General features: G+C 45.4%; 2 protein-coding genes across 4 annotated transcripts; both read left to right on the forward strand.

Moving 5' to 3' along the window:
- Nucleotides 1–1,206: 1,206 nt before the first annotated feature.
- On the forward strand, nt 1,207–22,939 carry shc1 (SHC (Src homology 2 domain containing) transforming protein 1). Of its 3 annotated transcripts, XM_071911194.2 has the most exons (14): nt 1,207–1,403; nt 5,587–5,631; nt 12,554–12,718; nt 12,968–13,038; nt 13,575–13,638; nt 14,662–14,781; nt 15,868–15,921; nt 16,294–16,345; nt 16,786–16,912; nt 17,055–17,202; nt 17,556–17,613; nt 18,269–18,388; nt 19,329–19,585; nt 19,805–22,939. In XM_071911194.2, exons 2-14 carry the CDS (start codon nt 5,620–5,622, stop codon nt 19,931–19,933), a joined length of 1,377 nt encoding a protein of 458 aa, XP_071767295.1. In that variant the 5' UTR covers nt 1,207–1,403; nt 5,587–5,619; the 3' UTR covers nt 19,934–22,939. The 3 variants fall into 3 exon arrangements, with proteins under 3 accessions (XP_071767295.1, XP_071767296.1, XP_071767293.1); XM_071911195.2 differs by lacking the exon at nt 5,587–5,631; XM_071911192.2 differs by lacking the exons at nt 1,207–1,403; nt 5,587–5,631 and having other exon boundaries at nt 11,863–12,718.
- A 680-nt stretch (nt 22,940–23,619) lies between these two features.
- lenep (lens epithelial protein) lies at nt 23,620–23,814 on the forward strand. Its single transcript, XM_071911186.1, has one exon. The coding sequence runs from the start codon at nt 23,620–23,622 to the stop codon at nt 23,812–23,814; it is 195 nt and encodes a 64-aa protein (XP_071767287.1).
- Nucleotides 23,815–24,186: the final 372 nt, after the last annotated feature.

Genomic DNA, 24,186 nt, shown 5'->3' on the forward strand with positions numbered 1-24,186 from the left:
GAAATGCATATTTTCCCTGTGATTTTCTGTGCAGCACGCATTTGAAGTCAAACCCGCCTCAGCATCACTGCACAATTCACATTGCTTTGACTGGATTGCACTTGAGCATGTAACTCTGGTCAGTATTTTAAGGTGACTTTTATGTAAAGAAGAACAAAAGAAAAAAACAAAACAAATGTGTTTATTTTTTCATATATGTATATATATATATATATATATATATATATATATATATATATCTTCTGTATTACATATAATAGCCTAAAGACAATACCAACACATATTCTCAAATGCACGAATGTGTATATCATCCATACACCTATAGTCTACTTTGTCATACACACTCACACCCAAACGCACACCCACACACACACTGGCGGTGGATTATCAGACATACAAAGAAACTCCGACTCTCTTTAGGGGTCCAGCACCATTCGACCTCATAGGCTACATGCAAATTAATTAAATTAAACTATTTCAAATGAATGTACACGCAGCCCCTTCAGGTTTTTGCCCCAATTTCAAATTAATCTACACATTAATCTACACACTACTAAAGTGCCACCGGTCTATGGGGCGTGTGTCCCATATGTGTGTGGTTGTGTGGGTGTGTGGGTGTGAAAAATAACTATGGTGATACTATTGTGAAATTTAAAAATGAACTACAAATATCACAGCAAAACAGAAACTAAGACAAAGCGAAGTCCTTATTGGGATATATTGGAATACCATAAAGTTTGATAACTAGCAAGTACCACGCACTACAGGAATATTATAGTGACAATAAAACTTTATAGTGATACTATAAAGAAGCCTAAGATAAGGTCACTATAAACTTCATACTGAGTGCCACAAGCACACTATAACTCCCTGTAGGAATATTACAGAAATATTAGCCTTTTCCTTTGAGGAAATATCTCCTTTTTTTTTTTTTTTTTTTTTTACTTATCGAAGTGTTGATAGGCCACTTGGCTTGCATTAAATCTGGGGTTTTCTACTTTTGCGCAATCCGGGGTCTGGGGCCAGGTGCAAAGCGAGGGCCAAATACACACACACACACTCACACACACACACACACACACACACACACACACACACACACACACACACATACAGCGGCCAGATGACGTTGCCATTTGTTCGCGGAAGTGGCTTCTTTCGTGACCGTGGAGGGGGCGGCAGGGGGAGGAGGAAGGGAAGGGAAGGGAGAGGAAAGAAGAAGAAGAAGAAGAGAAGTTTAGACCCATTTCTTATGAAGTTAATGAACACTGTAAGGAAACCTGCGGCGGACAAAACCATCGACAGTTGTGTCCTGTTAGATGAAACTAAGCTGAAGTTTGTGTACTAACAGCTTGGAGGAAAGGAGGGGCGACACAAGGGAAGGGAAGGGAGGAAGAGAGCTGGTAAGTTGTTCGTCAAAGTTGACCACACTTTTTGGGGCATGGTTGGGGCTGGGATCTCTACACTGCTGCATGCTGTGCACAACGTATCCGCAATGTTTCGCAGTTGATATGCATGCAGCAGCAGTTGAGAAACTTTCAGGAAATAGGTCACACACTATCTTTATGGTGACCGCCGAGAAGCATTGTTCTGCCTGTGTACAGTTGTCTGCTCATGTTAGGGCGACACAGTGCAGCCTATCGGGTTACTGTGACACACAAATGTCTGGGGCTTATACACACATTATACGAAATGTTCAGACTGTGTTCTTATTCGCGCTGTCAAACGAGTTTTTGTGTTATTCACGCTTCGAAGTCTCGGCAACTGTTAAGTTGAGCAACACTGAGGAACTACAGGACTCGTTAAAGTTAATGAACTAGGCAATGAGAAGTCAACTTTTGAATAGACAATAGGTCACTAAAACAGCTTTTTTTTTAGTGCCTTTTGATCATCCATTAGACAGGAATATTCTTGAATTAAGAGTATTTAAAACACTTAACATTTTAAAAAGGATTTGTTCATGGTAGTGTCAGTCAGTCAAGCTGTAGCTCTTCAGGTTGTAGTAGCACAAGATAGAGTTTATCAGCACAAGCACAGTCAAATCTTTACACACACACACACACACACACACACACACAAACAGGCTACACATTATGGTTACGGTCTACCTATTAATCTATGTTAGGGATATGCATGGAGACTTTTACCCATCAGCAAAACACACCTAGATGTGATGAGACAGGGTCACAGTGACAGAATGAAAGTTCACTGTGAAAGAGTGAAGGACAGGCAGACTGATGGAAGCAGACTCAAGGGCATGTGGGATGATTGAGGGGCCTGAAAGCAGTGGGCTCACTTCTCTTATCAGGGTCAGCCACACTCCTCAGACCAGCAGCAGCCTCTGACACTGATATTATATGGTGAAGTTATCTCCACTGATGAAGAGGAGGGGCAGGAAGGCCTAATCAGCAACTGATCCGGGAAATGGTAGATTCAGACACATGTCAGGGGCCCAGACAAACAAGACACACATGCACACACAGACACACACACACACACACATATGATGACAAAAACACAAACAGGCAGACGCATTAAATCAGACAGTCCAAGAAACAAGCTGTCGATCAAAGCGGAGCATCTCAGCCGCTCCATCACGGCACGCCACAATCCAAGAGCCACTCGATTAAAATTGGATCTGTCCAATCCAACTCAAACCGTATCAATCAGCGGTGAAAGCTTTAGTCCTGAGTGACGGGGGGAGCGTGACACCTGTGATTGTTACAGCCTGACTCTGACAGGTGCGTGTGCACGTGCACGCACACACACACACATACGCACATTCATGCCAGAAATAAGCTTTGATATTTGTAATTAGTGACATATGAGTCCTAAAGTTGTTGTTATCATATTCTTTATTGAATCAGTGCAAGTAGCAGTGTAATATTTGAAACTTTGCTATTGATAAAACACAGCAGCAAGGTACTCAGCTGCTGTAAACATGTCAAGATGACCTCAGACTTTTGCCCACATCAACAGAACATAATGAAATTTTGTGTGTGTGTGCGTCTGTGTCTGTCTGTGTGGGGGTGTGTTTCTCTCTGTCTTTGTGTCTGTATCTGGTGTGTGTGTGTGTGTGTGTGTGTGTGTGTGTGTGTGTGTGTGTGTGTGTGTAGTGGAAACATGTGGGAGTTCTTTTTCTAGGTCGTAGCGTGTGGTTGTCCGTTTCTACCGAATGGGACTGAGTCTAAGCTGTGTTTCCTCCTGCACTGTTACCATATGCAGCATACGCAGGTTCTCTATGCTGTGTGAACCACAATCGGTCATGTTCAAAATGAGAAATGAGTCTAGATGACTTTAGAGTACTTAACAGACCCCCAGAAGCGAAGCTTAGTAACATTGTAATACGTGTCATTTGTTATTTTTGTATATTTGGGCCTGACCATCAGTTAATCTTTACCCATCGATACATATAAGTTGTATAATGTACTTATAATTGATTCCAGTTTTGTCTTTATCATGGTCATTCACTCTCCATGCAGACATTTTCACAGGTCACCTACTTTTTCAGGTCAGGGCCCCCCACCCCTCCCTAGGTTGTGTGGTGTGAGGTCGACAGTGTTCCTCTGCCAAGCAGGGTCAGGTTTGGGTCAGGTAAATATCAGGTCCGGACTAAATCTCGCTTCCTGGTGTTTCCCTGAAGAGATGTTATGGCTGTTTTATGCTCTGAATTGTCCTCCATTCTCAGTATGCTGATCTTGGGGGAAAAAAAACTTACCAAAGAGATAATTCTCGTAATATACTGAAAAAGTTCACTGATCAGCAGGTACAGAACTGCGTGACACACTTTTTGGACACAGAAAGTGCTTTAGTTTAATTTTATTTGCATAGTGAAGCACATAGAAACAAAGTGATAAAAACACAGGGACAAAATCAACACCAATTATTCATTTATGCATGTGAGAAAAAAGAAACTTGAAAACATCTGGCCTCAAAACAAATAAGAAAAATCAAGATGACAAGCTAAGATGCACCTGGATTGGATAACAGAATCTAAATGATAGAAATAACATGGTGGAAAATGGCAAAAAGGTAGAGGAAACAATCAGAATGGTTGTAGTTTTGCTTGCAGACCAAGGAGGACTTGGGATGATGTCTACTCTTACCAGTCTTGATCATTGAGGTGTTAAATACCTGCGTGAAACCATTTCCATTCGGTTCTTTGTGCAGGTCCTGAGTTGAGTTAACGCTCGTCTCTCCATGACAGAACGACTGGGTGATAGTCAGCTACATGAGAGCAGACTGGGAAGTGAGGAAGCAACACACTCTATGACAAATAAGACCGTTAGAGAGAGGGGGAACTTGCAAGCAGAAGAGAGAGAGAGAGAGAGAGAGAGAGAGAGAGAGAGAGAGAGAGAGAGAGGCAGAGTGACAGCAGGAAGGGAATGATGGAGGGAGAAAGAGACGGGGAAAGAGAGAGGGAGAGAGGGGGGCGGGGGGGGGAGGCAACCCGAAATAGCCAGCTCACATGTTTGCTGTGTGTGTGGTGAGCTGTTAAACAGGCAGACCAGCCTGCTGCTGAATGCCTAGCTAATCTAATGTTCACTATCACCCGCTAATCGCATTGATTTTACTCCCAATCCAATTCTCTGCCTATTTCTAGACCTGTCCCACCACGTTAGATAGACATAGTCTCTCTGAGATTGATTTGATTGTCTTGTGGCTGTCTGTCTGTGTGTGTGTATGTGTGTGTGTGTGTGTCTTCTTTACAATCGTAAATTCTCAAAGGCTTTCAGTTCGTGATCTCCTGTCAGTTTCGCTCCCTCCCACTGCTCCGTCTGCAGTCATCATCTTCATCATCGTTATCCTTGTCTCCATAATGTGAACTGATGTTAGACAGCCTTCAGCGCTGGCAGTAGTCCAGTAGGGAAAAGGTCAGCCGCTGGGCCCGGTCACTCATCTACTCATCTACACTCGTTTTTTTTTTGGCGTAGTGTATGTGAGTGGGTGAGTGAGGTCAAATCAGATTACTCGCACACACACATATACACACACACACACACACACACACACATACAGTATAAGAGCAGACAGCAGATGTGGCCCTGCAGCGTGTCTCCATCTTTGCCTGTTTCGTCCGATATGCGCTGACTGGCTGCAGCTTCCACCGAGGTTTATCCCATCGACTGCATGCAAAGAAAGGAAACGCACGCTCGATAACTTGTGCTGGGCAAGCTGAGACAGAAACGTCCTACACATGCAGTCCCTTCAGTCAATTCCTTTCATTCCAAAGTGTGTGTGTTTCAACACGCACACTGGATCATTCTCCTTCTCCCTCTTGCACTCTCTCAATCTCTCTCTCTCGCTCTCTTTTTCACTTTCTCTCACTTTATCTATCACTCCCTCTCTCTCTCTCTCTCTCTGTCTTGTGTCAAGAGTTGTGTGTATCTGTGTGCTTGATCAACTGGATTGTTCATGTCAAGGAGGTCCCGTGACACTCCCCACAGCTGATCCTGGGAGCAAAGCATGCTGGGAGTCAAGTGGCTGCAAGCGCGGCATTGGAGCATACTGTGATTGGTTCCTTGATTTTTGTGTGTGTGTATGTGTGTGTGTACAGTGTGCTGATGTGCACTTTGGTGTTTTTAGGGTTACAGACTGTCAGACAGCCAGTGTTGCCCAATGGAGTATGTGGTAAGAAGTTCAGATGATACACACACCTAATCAAAAACACAGTGACACAGTGGCAAAGGGGCAAGACTCACCTCAGATGCATAAATCAGTATGTATAATCATGGCATGAACAGAAATTAATTAATGAATAGAACAAAGTAATCATAATCATTTGGCCCATAAAAAGTCCTCTATACTACAGCAGGATCATTAAAAATTGGTCTTTATTCGAATGCCTTATTATAAATTTAGGGCTGCATGATTATGGCAAAAAGTGATCCCAATTATTTTGATACATATTGTGGACATGATTTTTATAATACAATTATTACTTATGATGATTTGATGATGACCAAAATATTTTACTGCACTTTTGGCATGTTACATCAGCATCTTGAATGTTTTCACGTCCAGCAGGCACTCTAAATGTCAGTATAGCCGATATGCCAGTATATAATCACGTTATTATCTACTATATTGTATATTATTATGCGCGATTAATTGTGCAGCCCTATATGTAAATGTGTTGTGGATTATTGTAAACCTAGTCTTTTTATTGCTTTTAATAAAAAGACAGGGTTCGACAAGAATATGATTGTTCACGAGTTATCTTTAAACTTTTACAAGGACATGAGAAGGTCTTCCTATTATTCCCAAGCCACAGTGTGTCATGTGTTTCACGGGCATGGTGTAGGCCAGGGGTTTTCATCCATGTGCCACAGAGAGCCACGTGTATGCCGGTTTTCGCTCCAACCAAAGACTAGAAATCACCTGGTGCAGTGTTTGGTTGGAATGAAAACCTGCACTCGCTCGGCCCTCCGCGGCAGCTGTGTGTGAATACCCCCGGTGTAGGCTTTAGGCGCCTGGGGATGTGTTCACCAGTCAGTAATATCACTCTGTAACGCCGGGGTGTGTGGTGACGGACGTTGCCTCGAATGACACCCTATAGTTCTCTGTAGCTTTCTCATTTTGATCCTTCACATCCCTCGTGGAGTCTGCTGGCAGACTGCATGATGCTGGTGTTGTGGTCAAAGGCAGAACTGCAGGCACGCCACACAGGGTGTCATTTGAGGACTTCTTACTATCCAGTCTGCTGGGTTCCTCTGGCTCTCTATGGGTGGCTCACTCTGGTTTCTGCAACACTGCCTTCTCATCAGATACGCTCCTGAATGTCGGGACCAATCTCTCGGATCTCTGCTTTCTGTCTGCTCCACAGAATCATTGAGTTGTTATGGTGCTCGTCTGTTAATAACCTGTCCTTTCCCCTCAGAGAGCTCCAGCCACATAGTAACAGCAGAATGCTTTATTATGTGAATGCCAGTCTTTCTTTGTTGTTTTATTTGTCCACTTCCATCAAGGTTATTCACAATGCCCTCACATCAGACTCCATCTGTACAGCCCAGAGAGAGAGAAGGGGGGGGGTGTCTCTCCCTCCCTCTTTTCCTCTGTCTGTCTCCATCCTCCCTCTCTTTCCCTCTTTCCCTCTTTCACCCTGTTTCTCAGGTTACTAAACATGAATAAGGGAGGAGCCTTGAATAACCCTCATGGACTGAACCCACCCCTCCACACAAACACACACACACACACACACCTCCCTCTCCCCCTCTCCCCCTCCCTCCCTCCTTCCACATCTCCGTCTCCCCCTCGGAGTGTGTGCATTAATGTGTGGGAGCACGGCATCTTGCTGTGCATACACATGTACACTGCTAAATGATTGAGGCTGCAGAGAGGAGGGGGGAAGGGGAGGAAACAGGAAGGAGGCAGGATGGGAGAAAAGGAGGCAGGGAGGGCAGAGGCAGCAGCCGTGTGTGTGAGAGGAAGAGAGAGAGAGAGAGAGAGAGAATGGGAGGCAGCATCACCCAGACTGGGAGGAGGGGAGGACAGACAGCATGCTCGTCCCTCTAACACAGGCAGAGGTGGAAGGAAAGTGGGAATGAGAGACAGACGTGAGAGGAGAAGAGGAGCACAATGAAGGAGTGCCGTTGTCCGACCCCACAGCTCTGCCATTTCACCGTCTGCTGAGAGAGAGAGAGAGAGAGAGAGAGAGGAGGGAAGAGAAGAGAAGAGGAGGCAGCCAAACGGAGGAGAGGATAGATGGAGAGAAGCTGCCGGCAGTGACTTTGTGAATTAATCGAGTGGAAGAGCGGATCAGAGGAGAAGCACGTTTTTCAGGGAGTGGACAGAGGGAGAGCCAGAGAGAGGAAGGAGAGGAGGAATGACCGGACAGTCTGTGGCTGTTTAAACATTAATATGGTTCTCATGTGAATATGGAGCCCAGCTTTAGATGGATCACCATGGATTATCAACTTTATGCTTTTTAAACCAAAAAAGGAACTATTTATGTTTTGTCACTCATTTAAAACAAAGAAGGACCTCCTAGGGAATTGACTAGACTCACTTTATTCAGAACAATCAGAAATACATTTTTTTTAAAATATAAAATTAATCCGTTTGTGACTTTTTTTTTCTATTCTCTATGAACATAAGACCTGCTCTGCAGGATGTTATACAATCATAACCTTTGTTGTTAGCTGCTGTACAGAATATTCAGGTTGTTTTTATGCAAGTTTTCTAAACATCAGCGTTGTCCTTTAGCTAGTAATGAATGGTTGGTGCAGTTTTGTAATTTTTTCTGTTATTATTGAAGTGAGTATTATTCTCTGAAATATACAGTTTCACATGTCCTAGTTAGAGCCGGTGCATGCAGCCGACGTGGGATGTCAACATTGATTGGGCTTTATGGCTGGCGCGACGCGAGCCAAACTTTGATCATTTCCTGAAGCCTATTGATCTCTCTAGGAGTCTGTAGTTTTTCCCCTTGTTGGTTGAAAAAAGCTCTAATGTGGAGGCTGTGATGCAGCCAGCCACTGCTGCCATGTGAGTTGAGGAAGCAGTTATCTCTTTGTCTGAAGATTTCTGCCTTTGTCAGGACTTCTCAGTATATATCCTCTGCAGGCATCTCTTTTAATGTCTGTTGCCATAGCAACGGGCGGCAGCCCCAGACGGAGCAAGATGTAAAGTTCTTTGTTCATTCCTTATCTTTTAAAATTGGTGCTGTTCCATTAGGTAATTGTATGTATTTAGTAGATAAGAAGCAGTAGACTGGACTAGACCATGCTTGTGAGTGATTTTTGACATTTTTTAATGTATTAGACGGTGTTTGTCTATTCAGAGCTTGGCGGTCTCACAGAATCAGGGTTGTTTCAGGTCACCTGTCTCTTCCCCCTCCCCTTCGTCTTTGTCTTGTGCCAGGCAGCTTATCCTTGTCTGCCCTCATCATCGGCTACTACCACCTGCACTAGTCAAATTGATGTGCCATTATAAGAAATGACTGGACAAATCACATTATTCGTCTGGTTTCACTTGTACATATCACTCTGTGCAGCTGTTCAGCCTTGAGGCCACCGATCACTGATTATTGGTGTGTTATGTTTGTGACAGATGTCACACATGTCTGTGTGTAGGTGACTCAGGATTTCTCCTCATCTGGAGGGTCATCTCTTCTGCACTCACCTGACCTACACTGTGTTCTGTGCACTAAAACCATCGGGCAGGGCAAGGGTTAACTGCTCCTCGAGTATTTCAACACCCCTGTCTATTTGAACACACCTGTACTCTCTACGCTAGTTTTCAGAGGTCCAATTATTTTGGATTTTTGCCTTTTTATAAGTGCTAATTTTCTCTCTGGACTCATTTTTAGATTAGAAGTTTAACAGACTGTTCTCTGTTTGCTCTGCATGGTCTGATTGTCCGATATGGGGTGTCTTTTGTGACTTTTCTAGCCATACTTCCTTACAGCTATCTGGAGGCCATCCCAGCCTGTCTGGCAGTGTGTGAGTGTGACTGGGTTCTCCGCGGTGCTTCGTGGCCAAGACCAGATGGATGACTAGTTAGACTCACTAGACAATCCCTCTGTGGTGCTAGACTGGTGTAGGCGACTGTTCCTTTGCCATGCATACAGCACCCACTACAAGCTGGCGCTCTGTACTTCAGACACAGTTCACTTCTGAAATGTGAGCGTGTGGAAAAATCAGCTTTTCTTGGCGTCACTGAAACGTTGGTGCCAAATGTACAACCTTGTGTAAGCAGGCCAGGCCAGGTGTGTGTAAAATTGTTCTGTTCCAAGAGAGTAAAGGTCAGGAGAGTGTAAATATGACAAGTGCCTCAACAACACTGAGGTGTAGGCCAACTAGCTAGCTACGGAAGTGTAGGTGTAGCTGTGCCTCCTACTGAGGTGAAACCACTGCAGACTGTTTTACTTGTGGGACTTTGGGTTACAAGAGACTGTTAATGTAAAGAGACTGTTGTTTGCCTTCTAGGTTGGACTATGCAGAATACGAGATGTTATGTGGCGTCTACACAGTAGTTTGTAATAGAACTGAGAGCTAGCCTACACACTGCTGTTAAGCCCTGCCTTAGATAAGGGAGAAAGCGGATTCAGAATATAGTAGTTGGCTTGTCCATATCATATGGGGCTGTGTCAATGCTCTTCTCTCAGGTAACTGACTATAATCTGGGCTTGTTATTTTAACTAGACTGTTTGTGTGGCAGTAATAAAGCAACAGGGAGAGAACAATGGTGGATAGAGACATCAGCAGAACAATAGAGTACAGTTTTAATTGAGCGTTTCTGGCTGGGTGAGTGAGTTCACGTTCAGCTCTGATGAGCCTCCAGCACCATTCAGGGAACCCTGGGTTGGGAGTTCAAACTGGACCAATCAGGTCTCATTATTGTCGCAACAAGCCCACCGGTAGTCGTCATCAGCCAATGACCTACATTCTCCAGTGTTACATCACCGCCGTGCTACTGCAGTGTGTGTCACTGTACCAGACATAGACAACATCTCAGACTCAACCATCTCCAATCTAATGGTGCTCCAGAATAAACACATTTTAACCGAGGTGGCCCTTTTTAGAGAACACACTTGAACCAGGGCAGCCTCACTTGTTTTAGCCATATCAGGAACCTCCGTCAGGAATGGGCCCGACTCTGCCGGCCCAGTCTTAAGTACTAATCTTTTTTTTTTTCCCTTTTCTACTGGTGTCTAAATAGGTGAACATGCCTAACCTCTAGCCATCGCTAGTCTTTGAGTGAGTGAGGCAGAAAGACAGGGCTCACCATTAATACAGTAGACAGAGGGACTGTTAAACAGGACAGCCTGGAGAACGGGAAAGCAGACGAGGGAGGGGGAGAGGGGGAGAGAGAGATCATCTGGAAGAGGAGAGAGGAAGTGGTGGAGCGGGAGAGGGCGGAGGCGTTGGAGAGACAGAGGTTGGCGGAGTACATCGTGTGGAGGAAGAGAGAGGGCTTCCAGGAGAAGAGAGGAGACAGAGAGAAGGGAGAAAGGGGTGCAGAGAAAGGGAAGGAGGCAGTGCCAGAAGTAATCTGGAGGAGGAGGGAAGAAGACGGAGAGACGGAGAGGGAGAGAGCGAGGGCTTTTCAGCAAGGACACGAAACCATTTGGAGGAAGAGAGAGAGGGAGTGAAAGAGGAACTCGGTGAAAGAGTTCAAAATAGGGTGAGCTTTAAAACTAGGTGTTAAAGAAAGCGTGTTGCCACCAGGAGTTGGAGACTAGCCATACATCAGTAAGCCTCCTCTCTTCTTTAGCAGTGCCGGGCTTCATTGAGCTCTGCAGGTGCTCGCTGTAGTATCGACCGGTTGGAGCTGTGCAAGTGTCTGTATTGTGTGTGTGTTGCTGCTGTGTTAGTGCGTGCAGCCCCCTCGTGATACCCTCGTTGGCTGCTAATAGGATTTTTATGGGCCTGTGTCAGGAAAGAGCTGCCAAAGGGAGCTGCTACACACGTACACGCACGTGCGCACACCAACACACACACACATACACATAATCTCAGAACCAGTGTGGGCAAGAAAGGTTTATACTCACTAGACACATGCAAACACACAAGAGCGCACCCCTCAATGCAGTAACACACACATGCTTGGGGTTGTTGAGAGACAATCACTTGTGTTGATTCTCCATGGTGCTCACGACAGCTGGTGGACCGGCCTGCACTGAGAGGCTATTAAGCTGGGACAAGATACTCACAGATATTGTTTTACATTATGGCAAAAACACTACACCAAGATGAATACTTTTTGGAAAACTGAAGAAAACATTTCCTCATCATCAGTCCCTGGGAACACAATGAACATTGACGCAGATTAAAAGTGAACTGATGACAACATGATCTGTTCTGGTGCACTAAATACAAACTCCTTCCATCTGTTTTCTGCCATTAACTGGGACACTCCATTGCACCTCTACTCCTTTTCTCATTCTGCTTTCATTGTGGATAAAGCCGTTTTTAAAGCAGTTTGGTTTTGGCTGCCTGGTAATGAGTGGAGGACAGACAACCAGACAGATGGATGTGGGCCTGACTCTGAGGGAGACAGACAGATGGCTGTGTGTCCTTTTCGAGAGGAACTTTGAATACTGAGACAAAGAGACTTTGACTGAATCACTAGAGCCTGTGTGGACTTGCGCGGCTACAAAAACTGACACTGCAGATTTATCATGGAGCTTGTCCCAAAAACCAAGTACACCCACTTTCGGAGTGAATCGCTAAGCTCAACTGATGAGACAAACTCCAATCCATCATCCCTCCCTCCTTCTACGCCTGCCACCCCCCTCACTCCCTCCCCCGGTTTACCTTCCTCTCTTTCCTCCTCCTCTCTCACGCCTATCTTGCCCCCCTCTTCCCCTCGCCCGGCCGAGAACAGCCCCACCACGCTCTGCTCCTTCTTCCCCAGGATGGGAGCCCTTCGTCTGGGTGTCTCCGCTACTCTCCTCCCGGGACTCAAGGCCTCGAGCAGGCCGCAGCAGCCTCGGGCCCCCGTCGAGTCCTCCGGGGACGAAAGGAGCAGTTCCAGCTCCTCCCCTCCCCCCCACCACCCCGCTCCCCCTCTAACGGCTCCTTCTCCCCCTCCTCGACCTCCTCTGCAGGACATGAACCGGCTGGGAGGGGCGTCCAGGCGGGCACGGGTGGAAGGAGGGCAGCTGGGAGGAGATGAGTGGACGCGCCATGGCTCTTTCGTCAACAAGCCCACCCGCGGCTGGCTGCACTCCGACAACGTGGTCAGCACCACCGGCGTCTCCTACAGCGTACGGGTAAGTGGCTGGCTCACCCTCACTCTCCATTTTGGGCCTCCCTTTCTGCATAACTACATATCTGTCTTTCCTGGTTTGTCTCCATCTATGCTTCCATCTTTCACATGCATTTAGAAAGAAGTACAGCAATGAGGAAAGGGCACCATTGCTTTCTTCCTGTGCTGTCAGTATTGTGTTCCATCTGCCCAGTGGGACTGTGATGTAGGAAATGTCTGTCGTTAATGTGTTGCCTTCCTGTTTCCTGGGCAGTATATGGGCTGTGTGGAGGTGCTACAGTCAATGCGAGCACTGGACTTCAACACCAGAACTCAGGTCACCAGGTGAGATTACACACTCCTCGTCTGCTGGCTTGCTGTTTCGTTCTTTCAGCACTTCTGCACTGGTTCGTGCATGTGAGGGCGGGATGGCACAAGTGTGGTGCAGAATTAGGAAAGCTGGCCATACACACTCACGCACCACCCACCTCTAATCTGTTCCTTTCTCCTATTGCTCGCTTTCTCTCCCTCTTCCGCTCTGTATCACTCACTTGCTCACTTTCTTTGTGTGATTCATGTCTGTGTGTGTCTGTTCGTATGTGCATGTGTGTGTGTGTGTGTGTGTGTGTGTGTGTGTATACATGCCTGCTGCTCTCTCAGCCCCTAAATTAGAATGTTCTGGAATCCTGGTGGTTTCCCTCTGGTTTCCGTAGTGATGTTTGTCTCCGTGGCAAGGACAAGCACCGTTGCCAGGCACGATAAACTCAATCACCCACCGCCAGATCTCATTGAATCCACGCAAGTGTGAATCCAGGAAGGTATGAGTGTGAGGGTTAAAGACAGACTATTGCAACACTTGCATGTCTTTGTTAATGTTTCAGAGAGGCTATCTCAGTGGTGTGCGAGGCCGTGCCCGGAGCCAAAGGAGCACAGCGCAGGAGAAAGGTACACACCACACACACTAGCACACACCCTTACAGGGCATTATTTATTTATACGCCTTAAGTGGCCAGCAGTGGGAAGGGTTCTCTGGATAAGAGCTAGATTTAGCTTGATTGTCCACTCTGTGGTCAGTTGGCTACTCAGACACACTCTGTCTCTCTAACACACACACACACACACACACACACATAGTTCTGGATTTAGGCTGATTGTACACTCCTGTGGTTAGTGGGCTACTCGCAGGTAATTACCAATCACTCTCTCCTCTCTCTTCTCCTTCCCTCTTGTCACAAGGGAGGCTGGAGAGGTGGAGTAGTAGGTTGTGTGGAGCCAGTGTCAGGCCAAACAAGCACTTCAGATTAGCAGACACAGCCTCTAGTCTGCTGTTTAACGGCTGTGTGTGCATGGTATTCCTGTAAAACTAAAAACATCCACCCAAACAGTCCATAAAACAGGTGGCTAAATCCAGCAGCCTTCAGCCATAGCAGGGTTTGGCCAAGGAATGTCTGGCCGTGCAGCACACTAGACAAAATACAGTTATAGGATGTAGACTAGAATAGACTAAACTAGTCTGGTCCTTTTGATTTGGCTGGACTGAGGTTAACACAGCTGAGGATGTCTGCATCCTGTGCTGATGCTGTTGTTATTCTCACTGTGTATTTCAAATAAACCGTAGCAGCTATGATTCAGATGTAGTCATGAGAACAGGAGGAGGATTGGGACAAATTGGCTGGCACAGTAGCACTGGCATGGTCTGTGTGATGCTCTTGGCCAAGCCTACAGTATGTGGACTATCCTGTCTACTCTCCATTGGTCACAGTTGGCCTAGGAGACAGGATCACTTTCACCGTGCAGCTGTTCTCCCACTCCCACACACACAGGCATTTCCACACATACACCCACACAGGCAGTGTGCGCTCCCCGGACTATAGCTCCTAGCTTCAGAAAAATAATAAATGCTCTGTTGTTTTCTATTTGTGCACCTTGCTTGTGTATTCTTCCTGACTCCATCCCTCTCCTCTGCAGCCTTCCTCTCGCTGTCTGTCGTCTATCCTGGGGAAGAGTAACCTGCAGTTTGCTGGCATGACAATCAGCCTCACCGTCTCAACCAGCAGCCTCAACCTGCTGGCCTCCGACTGCAAACAGGTGAGACTGTTGGCTAGCCTGTGCTATGTTTACTGAAGTAGAGGAAGAGATCTCCGGAGATTTCTCTGCTTTTGGGAGTTCATGTTGTTCCCTCTACCTGCCAAGAAATAGCTAGTGGTTGTTAAACAAATGTGACATCCTGGCGCTTAATTTATTTATTTATGATATTTTTTATTATGTGATAATTTCAAAGAATAGGATTAAAAAAACACATGAAAATGATGCCTGTTGCATTCATACTCTTGGCAATGATATAAATGAGTTTTAGCTTTTGATATTTCACAGAACGTTGGAGCCAATGGATGTAAAACTCTGATTTTGATTGACATTTTTATAAATCACAACTTCGCTCAAGCACAACATTTGTGTGATTCGGTCATCAGCACAAAATCTGTGCATAGGGAACTTTCATAAATAGGGGCCCTATGGGACATTGAGGGGATCCCCAGATGAATGTAGAACTATTCAACTTTGTTCACTTCATTTACCACAAGAGCTGCACAAATCACTCTTAACCATCGTCCTCATCCCCGCATTGCCATGGGGCAGGATGTGATCCTCCTCCTAGACCTCTAATGAGTTAATGGCTACTGAATGATGTTTATTTCTGTGGGGAGGTATTCAGCGCAGTGCACACACATCAAAACGCAGCACGTAGAAACATACTGTACCGTACATACACCCAGTCACCAATAAAGCCTCAGATACAGACCACACATTGTGCAGGGAGCATTAGCAAGTGTTGATGTTGTTATTGATCCAACATGGGTTGTTATTGCAGACTGTTAAAAAGGTGTTCCGTCTGTCTTCCCTACTTAGTTTTTATCTCTGCTGCAGCTGATGGTGCTGCAATGGAGGAAAAAGCACTTTTCTCAGTAATGATTCCACGTTTCTGTCTCTCTATCCACATGCTTTCATCTCACTTCCCACATCCTTCATTTCACCCACATGTGCTCTCTTTCTCTCTCTCTCGTTCTCTCTCTCTCTCTCTCTCTCTCTCTCTCTCTCTCTCTCTCTCTCTCTCTCTCTCTCTCTCTCTCTCTCTCTCTCTCTCTCCCTCTCTCTTTCCTTTTGTTTTCTCCACAGATAATCGCCAATCATCACATGCAGTCCATCTCCTTCGCCTCTGGAGGAGACCCAGTGAGTCACCCAACCCTCTCTCTCTGCTCAACTCTGCTCTCTATCCATCATCTTCTCTCTCTTCCCCTTTTTCCATCTTTCTTCTGCCTGCATATCCTTCCTTCCTGCCTTCGGTCAGTATCTAGTCCTACCAATACCATTCACTCTATCGCTTCCTCACTGGTTTGCTGTCCTTCTCTTCCGAGCTTTATCTGGTTGCTTCCTGCCATCTCTCCTCTAGCTCAGTGTGTGTTTTTAACATCTCCTATGACTGAAAGAGTTTCCCTTTCTCTTTCTCTTCTTCGCAACCTTTTTATCCTAAACCTGCCCTTCACATATTCCTCCCATTGATTTTCCCCTCCTCCCCTCACCGTCTTCCCCTCTCTCCTTCAGGATACGGCTGAGTACGTAGCATATGTGGCCAAAGACCCAGTCAACCAGAGAGGTGAGCCGCAAAAGAAAAATGACACCTTCACTCAGGCAACGTCTGGCCATTTATAGTCGACCTTCCTTGTAATCAGATCAAATATGGGATTTTTCATGGGATTTTTCATGGGATTTTTCATGGGATTCTGCAAATCGGGGGAAATCTGTGCAGGTAAAGTGAATGAGAAACACTCCCTCAACAACTACTGCCAAGGTGTCAAGGCACTTAACACCCAACTGATCCAGTGGAGCTGCTCAGTGCCAGCAGTGGAAGGCTGTGGTTGAATTGGGCAGTTTCCAAGTGTGGATTTATGAGATGCTGCTTAAACTGCGCATGCATGCTCATTCAACTTTCCCTGGATACTATGCCTGCAGGTCGATATATTTATCTGGTGATGTGTGTGTTTCCAGTACATACTGCCACTTCCTTATTTGTCATCCCTGCCTCCTCTCCTGCAGCATGTCACATCCTGGAGTGCTCAGAGGGCTTGGCCCAGGAGGTCATCAGCACCATTGGCCAGGCTTTCGAACTGCGTTTTAAACAGTACCTGAAGAACCCCCCCAAACTGGTCACACCCCATGACAGGTAAGTGTGGATATGTTCGCTCGCATTATGCCAATAACATGAGCTTGTGTTTGTATTTCTCACCTCGCCTCCTCTCCAAGGAACATCCTTTTCAAATAGTGTGTGTATATATTTGTTTATGCATTACCCCCCTCTCTCCCAGAATGGCTCCGTTTGACGGCTCCGCATGGGAAGAAGAGGATGATGAGGCTGCCCCACCTCCTGAGGTCCCTTATTATAATAATTTCCCCGGAAAACAGCCTCCTCCTGGTGGACTGATCGACATGAGGTCCCGCCCTGGGGCCACGCTGGTGAGAAAAATACACAAGGAGGAAGGCGTGTAACATTACACAGGCTTCAACACAGCCAAACACTGGCGGCATTCAGTTCAGAATTGATACACCTAAATTAGACTTACAATCTACTTATCTGTCTAAGAACAGGCTCAACTCTCAGTCTGAAGGGAATTATAAAACAACCGTAACCCAGCAGTAGCTCTCTGCTCTGTTTGAAGACTGGATATATAGGGAAATAACCATCGACCTTTTTTAACCCCTAGAGCAGAGTCACTGAGTCATCCTTTGCTGCAACACTGTGAAATTCTTTGTGTGTGTGTGTGTGGGGCTGTGACTCATGATGTGTTTATTTGCCCCTGTGTGTGCAGCCTTATGGACAGCCGGGCCAGAATGACATACACAAGCAGCCTCTGCCTCCTCTACCAGGTGAGCCTTCTCTCTCTCTCTCTCTCTCTCTCTCTCTCTCTCTCTCTCTCTCTCTCTCTCTCTCTCTCTCTCTCTCTCTCTCTCTCTCTCTCTCTCTCTCTCTCTCTCTCTGTCACAGTCATTCACTGTGAATTTGGAGAGTGGGAAGCATAGGGGGAAGGGCTCAGTTTTTCATTCAGACACAGAATGGGCAGATTACACAACTCTTTTTCTCCCTCTCTCTCTCTTAAGGTTAACTAGTAATCTGACTCAGTATGGATCATTGTTTCACGGTCAGGCTTACATTTTGAGTCAATGTATCTAATTTTGCCTTTGAGCTATGTTTGTATGTATACATGGGTCTGTGTAAGGCAACGGCAAAAGGGTACTTGAGGACAGTGCTGCCACTACAGAAGCCTCTCTGAGCATGTTTTTTTTTTTCAGCAGGCAAAAGCACTGTGAAATAGTCTTAACCCACTGATACACAGGCTTAACCCAAGCTAAGAATTCAGTTTCAGTCACAGGGAAAGACGGAAATCTGAAAAACTGCAAGACCATTTTTTTCCACTCATGTCCTTTGACGTGACTGGTTAAAATACCATTTAATATGCATGGCTGATAGGAAATGAGAAGATGGGCCAAGGTTACTGATCTCAAAAATTTATTTTCCTTTCAGTGGGTGCCAAGGAAGGGGGACGGGAACTCTTCGATGACCCTTCATATGTCAATGTGGATAAGCCCCGCCCCCCAGCAGTTGCAGCCAATGGAAATGCTCACAGAGATGCTTTTGACATGAGTGAGTGTCTTTCTTGACTGTCGATCTGTGTGTGTGACAATGCCCCTAACTGTTGTTTTATATTAGTGAATGAATTGTGTTAAGAACATCACATTTATAACTATAAATCAAGCTAAAATGGGCTGCTATCCAAACAAAAACATGTGAACATGTGGCCTGGTTAGCTGCTGACTAGGTAGTAGCTACTTGCTAACTAGCTTGCTGGCCAGTTAAATTATTGGGGAAAAAATTCTAATCTATATGATTTCTTCCATTAACTTAAAACAAATGGCAGGATTTGTGGGTATCTATCAACATGAAAAAAGTTATCTGTCACTCAAATGTGCAACTCTTTCACCAAGTGGGGAGAATAAGGTTCAGTCATTGGCCGAGGAGATGAGCAAGGCACAGTGTGCATATTGCTTATGAATGGCTCAGTGAAGAGTGGGGCAGCCCGCTGTTGGCAGCCTTGGAGGAGGCAGCTGCCTTCCAGTCGTCGCTCGGGGAACAAAAGTGCCTTCTTCCCATTTTGGCGGCGTCTCTAGCAGCCAGAAAGAGCCACTGCTCTGATTGTCTGGGAGTACTAAAGGGTCCACCTCCTCTCCCTGTCCCATATGAAAGATTATTGGTCAACTGTGTGAAGCTTTCTACATAACAACCTGACTGTGTTCTGACTGGCCCATTTCAAAGGCAACATTTTTTTCTAAGTACAACTTTGGCAGAACAACAAATAATACAATTCTCACTTTTTTTTTTTTACTGTGAACAACAAGGAACATCAAAGTGTATTCAACCCATGAAAAACATTAGATTATCCACTTCTAAAGATACTCCCCCTTTAAGCGTTTTAACAGAGAAATACAACATAACAGATGTCTGGGCATAATGAGTATCTTGGTCTAGAAGGAATCACCAGGATCCAGATAAACAGCGAGCTTATTGTATCTATCTTTTCTTGCAGAGCCGTTTGATGATGCCCTGGGTGTCTCTGGGCCCGGGGGCCCGGGCTCGGTGTCAGCAGCGCCCCCTCTGGTGGAGCAGTTGCAGTTCGAGACCTGGTTCCACGGTAGTTTGAGCCGCAGGCAAGCCGAGAAGCTGCTGACCCGCGATGGAGACTTCCTGGTGCGGGAGTCTGGGACCACGCCCGGACAGTACGTCCTCACCGGACAGCAAGGGGGTCAGCCCAAACACCTGCTGCTGGTCGACCCGGAAGGAGTGGTGAGTCCGGGTGGGAAGAAGGGATCACAAAGGGGAGAGAGATCATAAAGGAGAGGGTGGAAGGCTGGGTGGGGAAGGGGGATTGCAAGTGGAGAGGGATTGACTGATTTCGAAATTGGCCGATCCAATACATATAAAGGTGTTGTGGTAATTATACTTGTCTTTTATTCTGTTTTCTGGTTAACGGGGCTTGTTGTAATGATTGTTTTTCTGTCTCAGGTCCGTACCAAAGACCATCGGTTTGAAAGTGTGAGCCACCTGATCAGTTACCACATGGACAACAGACTCCCCATCGTATCAGCTGGGAGCGAAGTGTGTCTGCAACAGCCAGTAGAGCGCAGGGCCTGAACACACTTACACACACGCACACACACACTCCCTCACACACACCAATGAAATACTCCCAAATACATACACTCCCATACAGCAATGCAAAACAAGACGAACACACCTTCATGTGCACAGTACAATACACACAGCAACACTACACAACCACATATAAATACACCTGAACACATATGCACACACCATAGCAATGAAAGCCAAAAAAGAAAAATAATCACCAGTTTCTCTGCCAAATCACTCGCTTGCTGCTGTCGCCACATATTCCTGTCCCTTCGGAAAGCCAAACTGTGACCTCTGCAATCCCTCCTCCGCCCCATCTGACCATCCCTCAACAATGGAGAAGCACTGCTGCATTTTCTCAACAGCCTACTGTGAACCAGGGAGGAGCCCTTGCTAATTTCAGAACAGGGCAGAAAACAAATGCAATTTTTTAAAACGCAAAAAAAAAAAAGCTTAACATGCGATTCTGAAATGATAACACAGAACACCTAACGAATACATGGAACCATGCAGAAATATATTGTGGAACCGAAGAGTTAACAATGAACTTTTAGAAAGGGTCATGAATGGGACAATGAATGAGATCTTCAATGCATTGAAGCAGATGTCCTTCCATTTGGGGAAATGATTTCCCTCTTCAGACTGTTGCTGGAGCATATTAGTCAAAACATGAACTCAATGACAATGGTTCTTTGTTTCTAAGACTCAATCAGGCGCAAACAGAAACTCTCCCTTCAAGTGTCACTGGAGCAATTCAACAGCCAAACAAGACTCTGAAATCAATCCGCCTGGCGAATATGCAGAAACATGTTTGCTTCCAATCTAATCAGGAGACCCCCCCCCCCCCCCCCAGCCACTCCCCTTTAACGACTTTTGAACTTAGACCCCTGGAGTGATACCTGGTGATGTCAAGGAGGACAGCCTGTATGCAAAACTGGGACTGCTATGCCAATGACCATCATTTCTGTTTAGGGGGTGTTTTTTTTTTTTTTTTTTGGAAGGACATTAACGCAGGTTTCTGTCTGTCTTAGCTTGGGACTCATTTCATATTGGACATTCTGAGTTCAGGATGCTCTGATCAGCTGTATCTCCCTATAAACACAGATAGATACACACACACACACACACACACATTCATACAGGGCGCAGTCCACACTCTACCCACACCACCTCTGTCATCATGCCAAAGAACATGAACTTGGTTGCTTAAGGTGGAGGAAGCCATGGAGATTATCAACAAAGACTAATGCCAACTGTATGTTTGTGTATCTGTCTTGTGTGCTTACATAGGGAGCAAGTTGAGAGGGAAGGAAATGCGTATTCAAAAAAAAACTGTCTGTTTTAGAGCGGATGAATCTAGGCATCGTGCCTGAACACAACATCATCAAAAAGGAGAGTTCAAAGCAAATTGTGCAATGATGTCATCCAAAAACACAGTAACTAGTACATTGTGAGAAGCATTGGCCAGATCATTTTGACCTTCTATTGCTTTTCAATGGCTGTTAAGTTTAGTATGTGTTTGCATTGACAATCTATGGCTATATCTCTTTCCGGAGTGTTTCGATGGAGTAAAGGGGGGATAGCTGAAGGACCTTAAATGATGGCACTCCTTATGCTGATGACATGAGTCATGTTGAGCGGTCTAAGCAATGAATTTCCCTCTGCAAATGTGATGCACAGTCTGTCGTAGTGAGTAGTTGATTAGTTTTAGTGTATGTATGATGTTGCTTTTTTTTAAAATCACTTGAGGGAATAATGTCCTTTTCTAAAACCTTGTATCAGATGAAGGGGGTGGGGGCAATTGAACATGTGGACATAAGTGTGTTTTGGAGCATTGCAAGCGTTAATCAAATGTTAAGCCAAATGTTGCTCCCTGGTGTGCTGTTTTCACAAAATTTGAGGATTTGTGGGGGGGAGAGGTTCAAATTATTATTTTTTCTCCTTTCTTCTTCCTCCTCCCTCCGTTCATGATGTTGTTTTTATATCTTTTAATCGTGCCTTGTTTCTTCAATGCAGTCACGTCACTTCAATGCAGTCACCTTATGTACTTAATTCAAATGTAGTCGACTACAGGAGAATCTTACACAAGCCTCTCAGTTAAACAAAGACTCTGCAAAAATGACACTCCACTACACACTCACAAACCGATCCAGTGATGGCAATCTCCTCTGATGCACATTCTTACATTCAGCTTGTTGTCACAGATACTTGATGTCACCTTTGGGGGGTATTTCCTGGCCACCTGTAAATACCATCCATCTTGATTGGTCAGCTTAGTATTGGGTCTGGATTATTGTTTTCACAGTTGTATATTTAACGACTTATCCGATAGGTGACACAGAGCCAGATACCACAGCACTGAGGTAGCTCTTATAGCCAACTTGTTAAACTTGTCAAAGTATTTGAGATTGAGGCCAAACTGTTTAAAAATGAGAAGGGATCTCTCAACCTAAACCTTAACTGTCAACCTTAGAGTGGACTCACACCTAGTCCAACATACACACACACACACACACACACACATACCCGAGTGACAGCTGGGTCAGTCAGACACTCACTGTCTGCCTGTTCAGGTGTTGGTAGGTCATGTAGGTCAGAGATGGAACACCTGAGCTTAAAGTTCTGCTATTGGTGTGTGTGTGTGTGTGTGTGTCCCTACATTGTGAGAGTATGCGTGCCGAAAAAGGACCCATCTGTCTGTCTGCATCATTAGTGAACTGGTCTAGCGTTATCATTGTTCATCACAGTTGCCTTTGTTGCATGAAAATCGTTTCTAAATTTCTAGATCGTTGTTGTTGGTGGTGGTGATGTTGTGGATGATGCTGTTGTACTTTTTAATTCGTGTTTTTGGAAGCCAAAGGTTACTTTCAAATAGCCTGCACAAATATTGATTTTTACTTTTTACGTTTCTGTTTTAATACTTTCTTTTGTTTTGTTTTTAGGGAAACATGTCTGTTTACACCTGTATCTGAAAATATAGATTGCATATATAAATACATATATCATTCATCTTTCTTTGTGAGTTTGGCTTTTAATACATTGTCTGCATCTAAATCCAGTATTGATTACTTTGTTTGATAGACCAGTTAGAACCCTTTCATTTCTCTATCAATGTCACTGTTTAAAACCTGTTTTAAAACAAACAAAGCACACTCTGCCAGAAGGTAAGAACAATCACCTGTCACAAACTGTCCTGAACAAACAAAGAGCTGGACTAGATTGGTTGGAGAGTGAGAGAGTTATGTGGAGGGTGTAGTGGAGCTGCTGGAACTCTCCTGTTTGTGAATAGGTGGAGTCTGCACAGTAGGGGGCTGATTCAGGGATTATTAGAGCCCAGGGAGAGGCAGGGGGGTGGCTGCAAAATACAGACAGCCAGAGAATAGAGGGGAACAGTGGACCGCAAAGGTAAACAAGGCCCTTAATCAATCAGAGGATGTTTGAAAGCAGGGAAGAGTAGAGAAAAAGCAGGATGTGGATGGAGGGAGTCTGCGGTTTGTATAGGAGGTTATAAGTAGGGGAGCTGACTGTGGCAGGAGTGCGGAGCAGACCTCAGCTGTTAGACGGGCCCAGTCCAGTCCTGATCGTCGTTTCTCCACTCCTGTGCTTGCTCTGTCCTATCTCACCTCTTTCACCGCTGCTTACCCTCCTGGTTGCCTCTGTCTGATCACTCCTTTTCCCTCCGTGGAGCCATGCACCCCCAGCGTCCTCTGCCCCAGGCCATGCCCTCCTCCTCTCTGGGGCAGAACCTGCGTGACTTGGCCATGGGCCTGGGACGAGGCAAGAACTTCCTGGGAGGAAACATCGCCTATGGTTTCATCCAGTCTGTGAAGGAGTGCCTCTACTTCCTCCTCTGCTGCTGGTGCATCAAAGAGATCCTGGACTGAGAGACTGGGAGAGAGAGTAGATCAAGTGATCTTAAATCAATTTTCCCTGTTTCTCCATTAGCTCCTATAGTGTTATTCCAGCTTTTATTTCATCAGACATGGAGTGTTTGATCAGCATTGCTGGCAAAGCATCGGCAAGTATGATTCTTCTCTTATATGACAGCAAACTATATTTATAGCTCACAGGAAACTAAACTTTATAGCAGTGTAACTTTTTTGTACCACTAAAAGAAAAAGTACCCTTTTTGCGAAGTAACAGTTTCAGTGAAGAACAGGTTTACTATATCATTAAATGATTTTATGGATAATGCACACATATTATCTCTTTCTTTCTGTTTTTCAGTGCCTATAGGATGCTCTTCCTGACTTCCC

Source organism: Centroberyx gerrardi, chromosome 12, assembly GCF_048128805.1.
Source record: "Centroberyx gerrardi isolate f3 chromosome 12, fCenGer3.hap1.cur.20231027, whole genome shotgun sequence".
Classification (NCBI taxonomy): Eukaryota; Metazoa; Chordata; class Actinopteri; order Beryciformes; family Berycidae; genus Centroberyx; species Centroberyx gerrardi.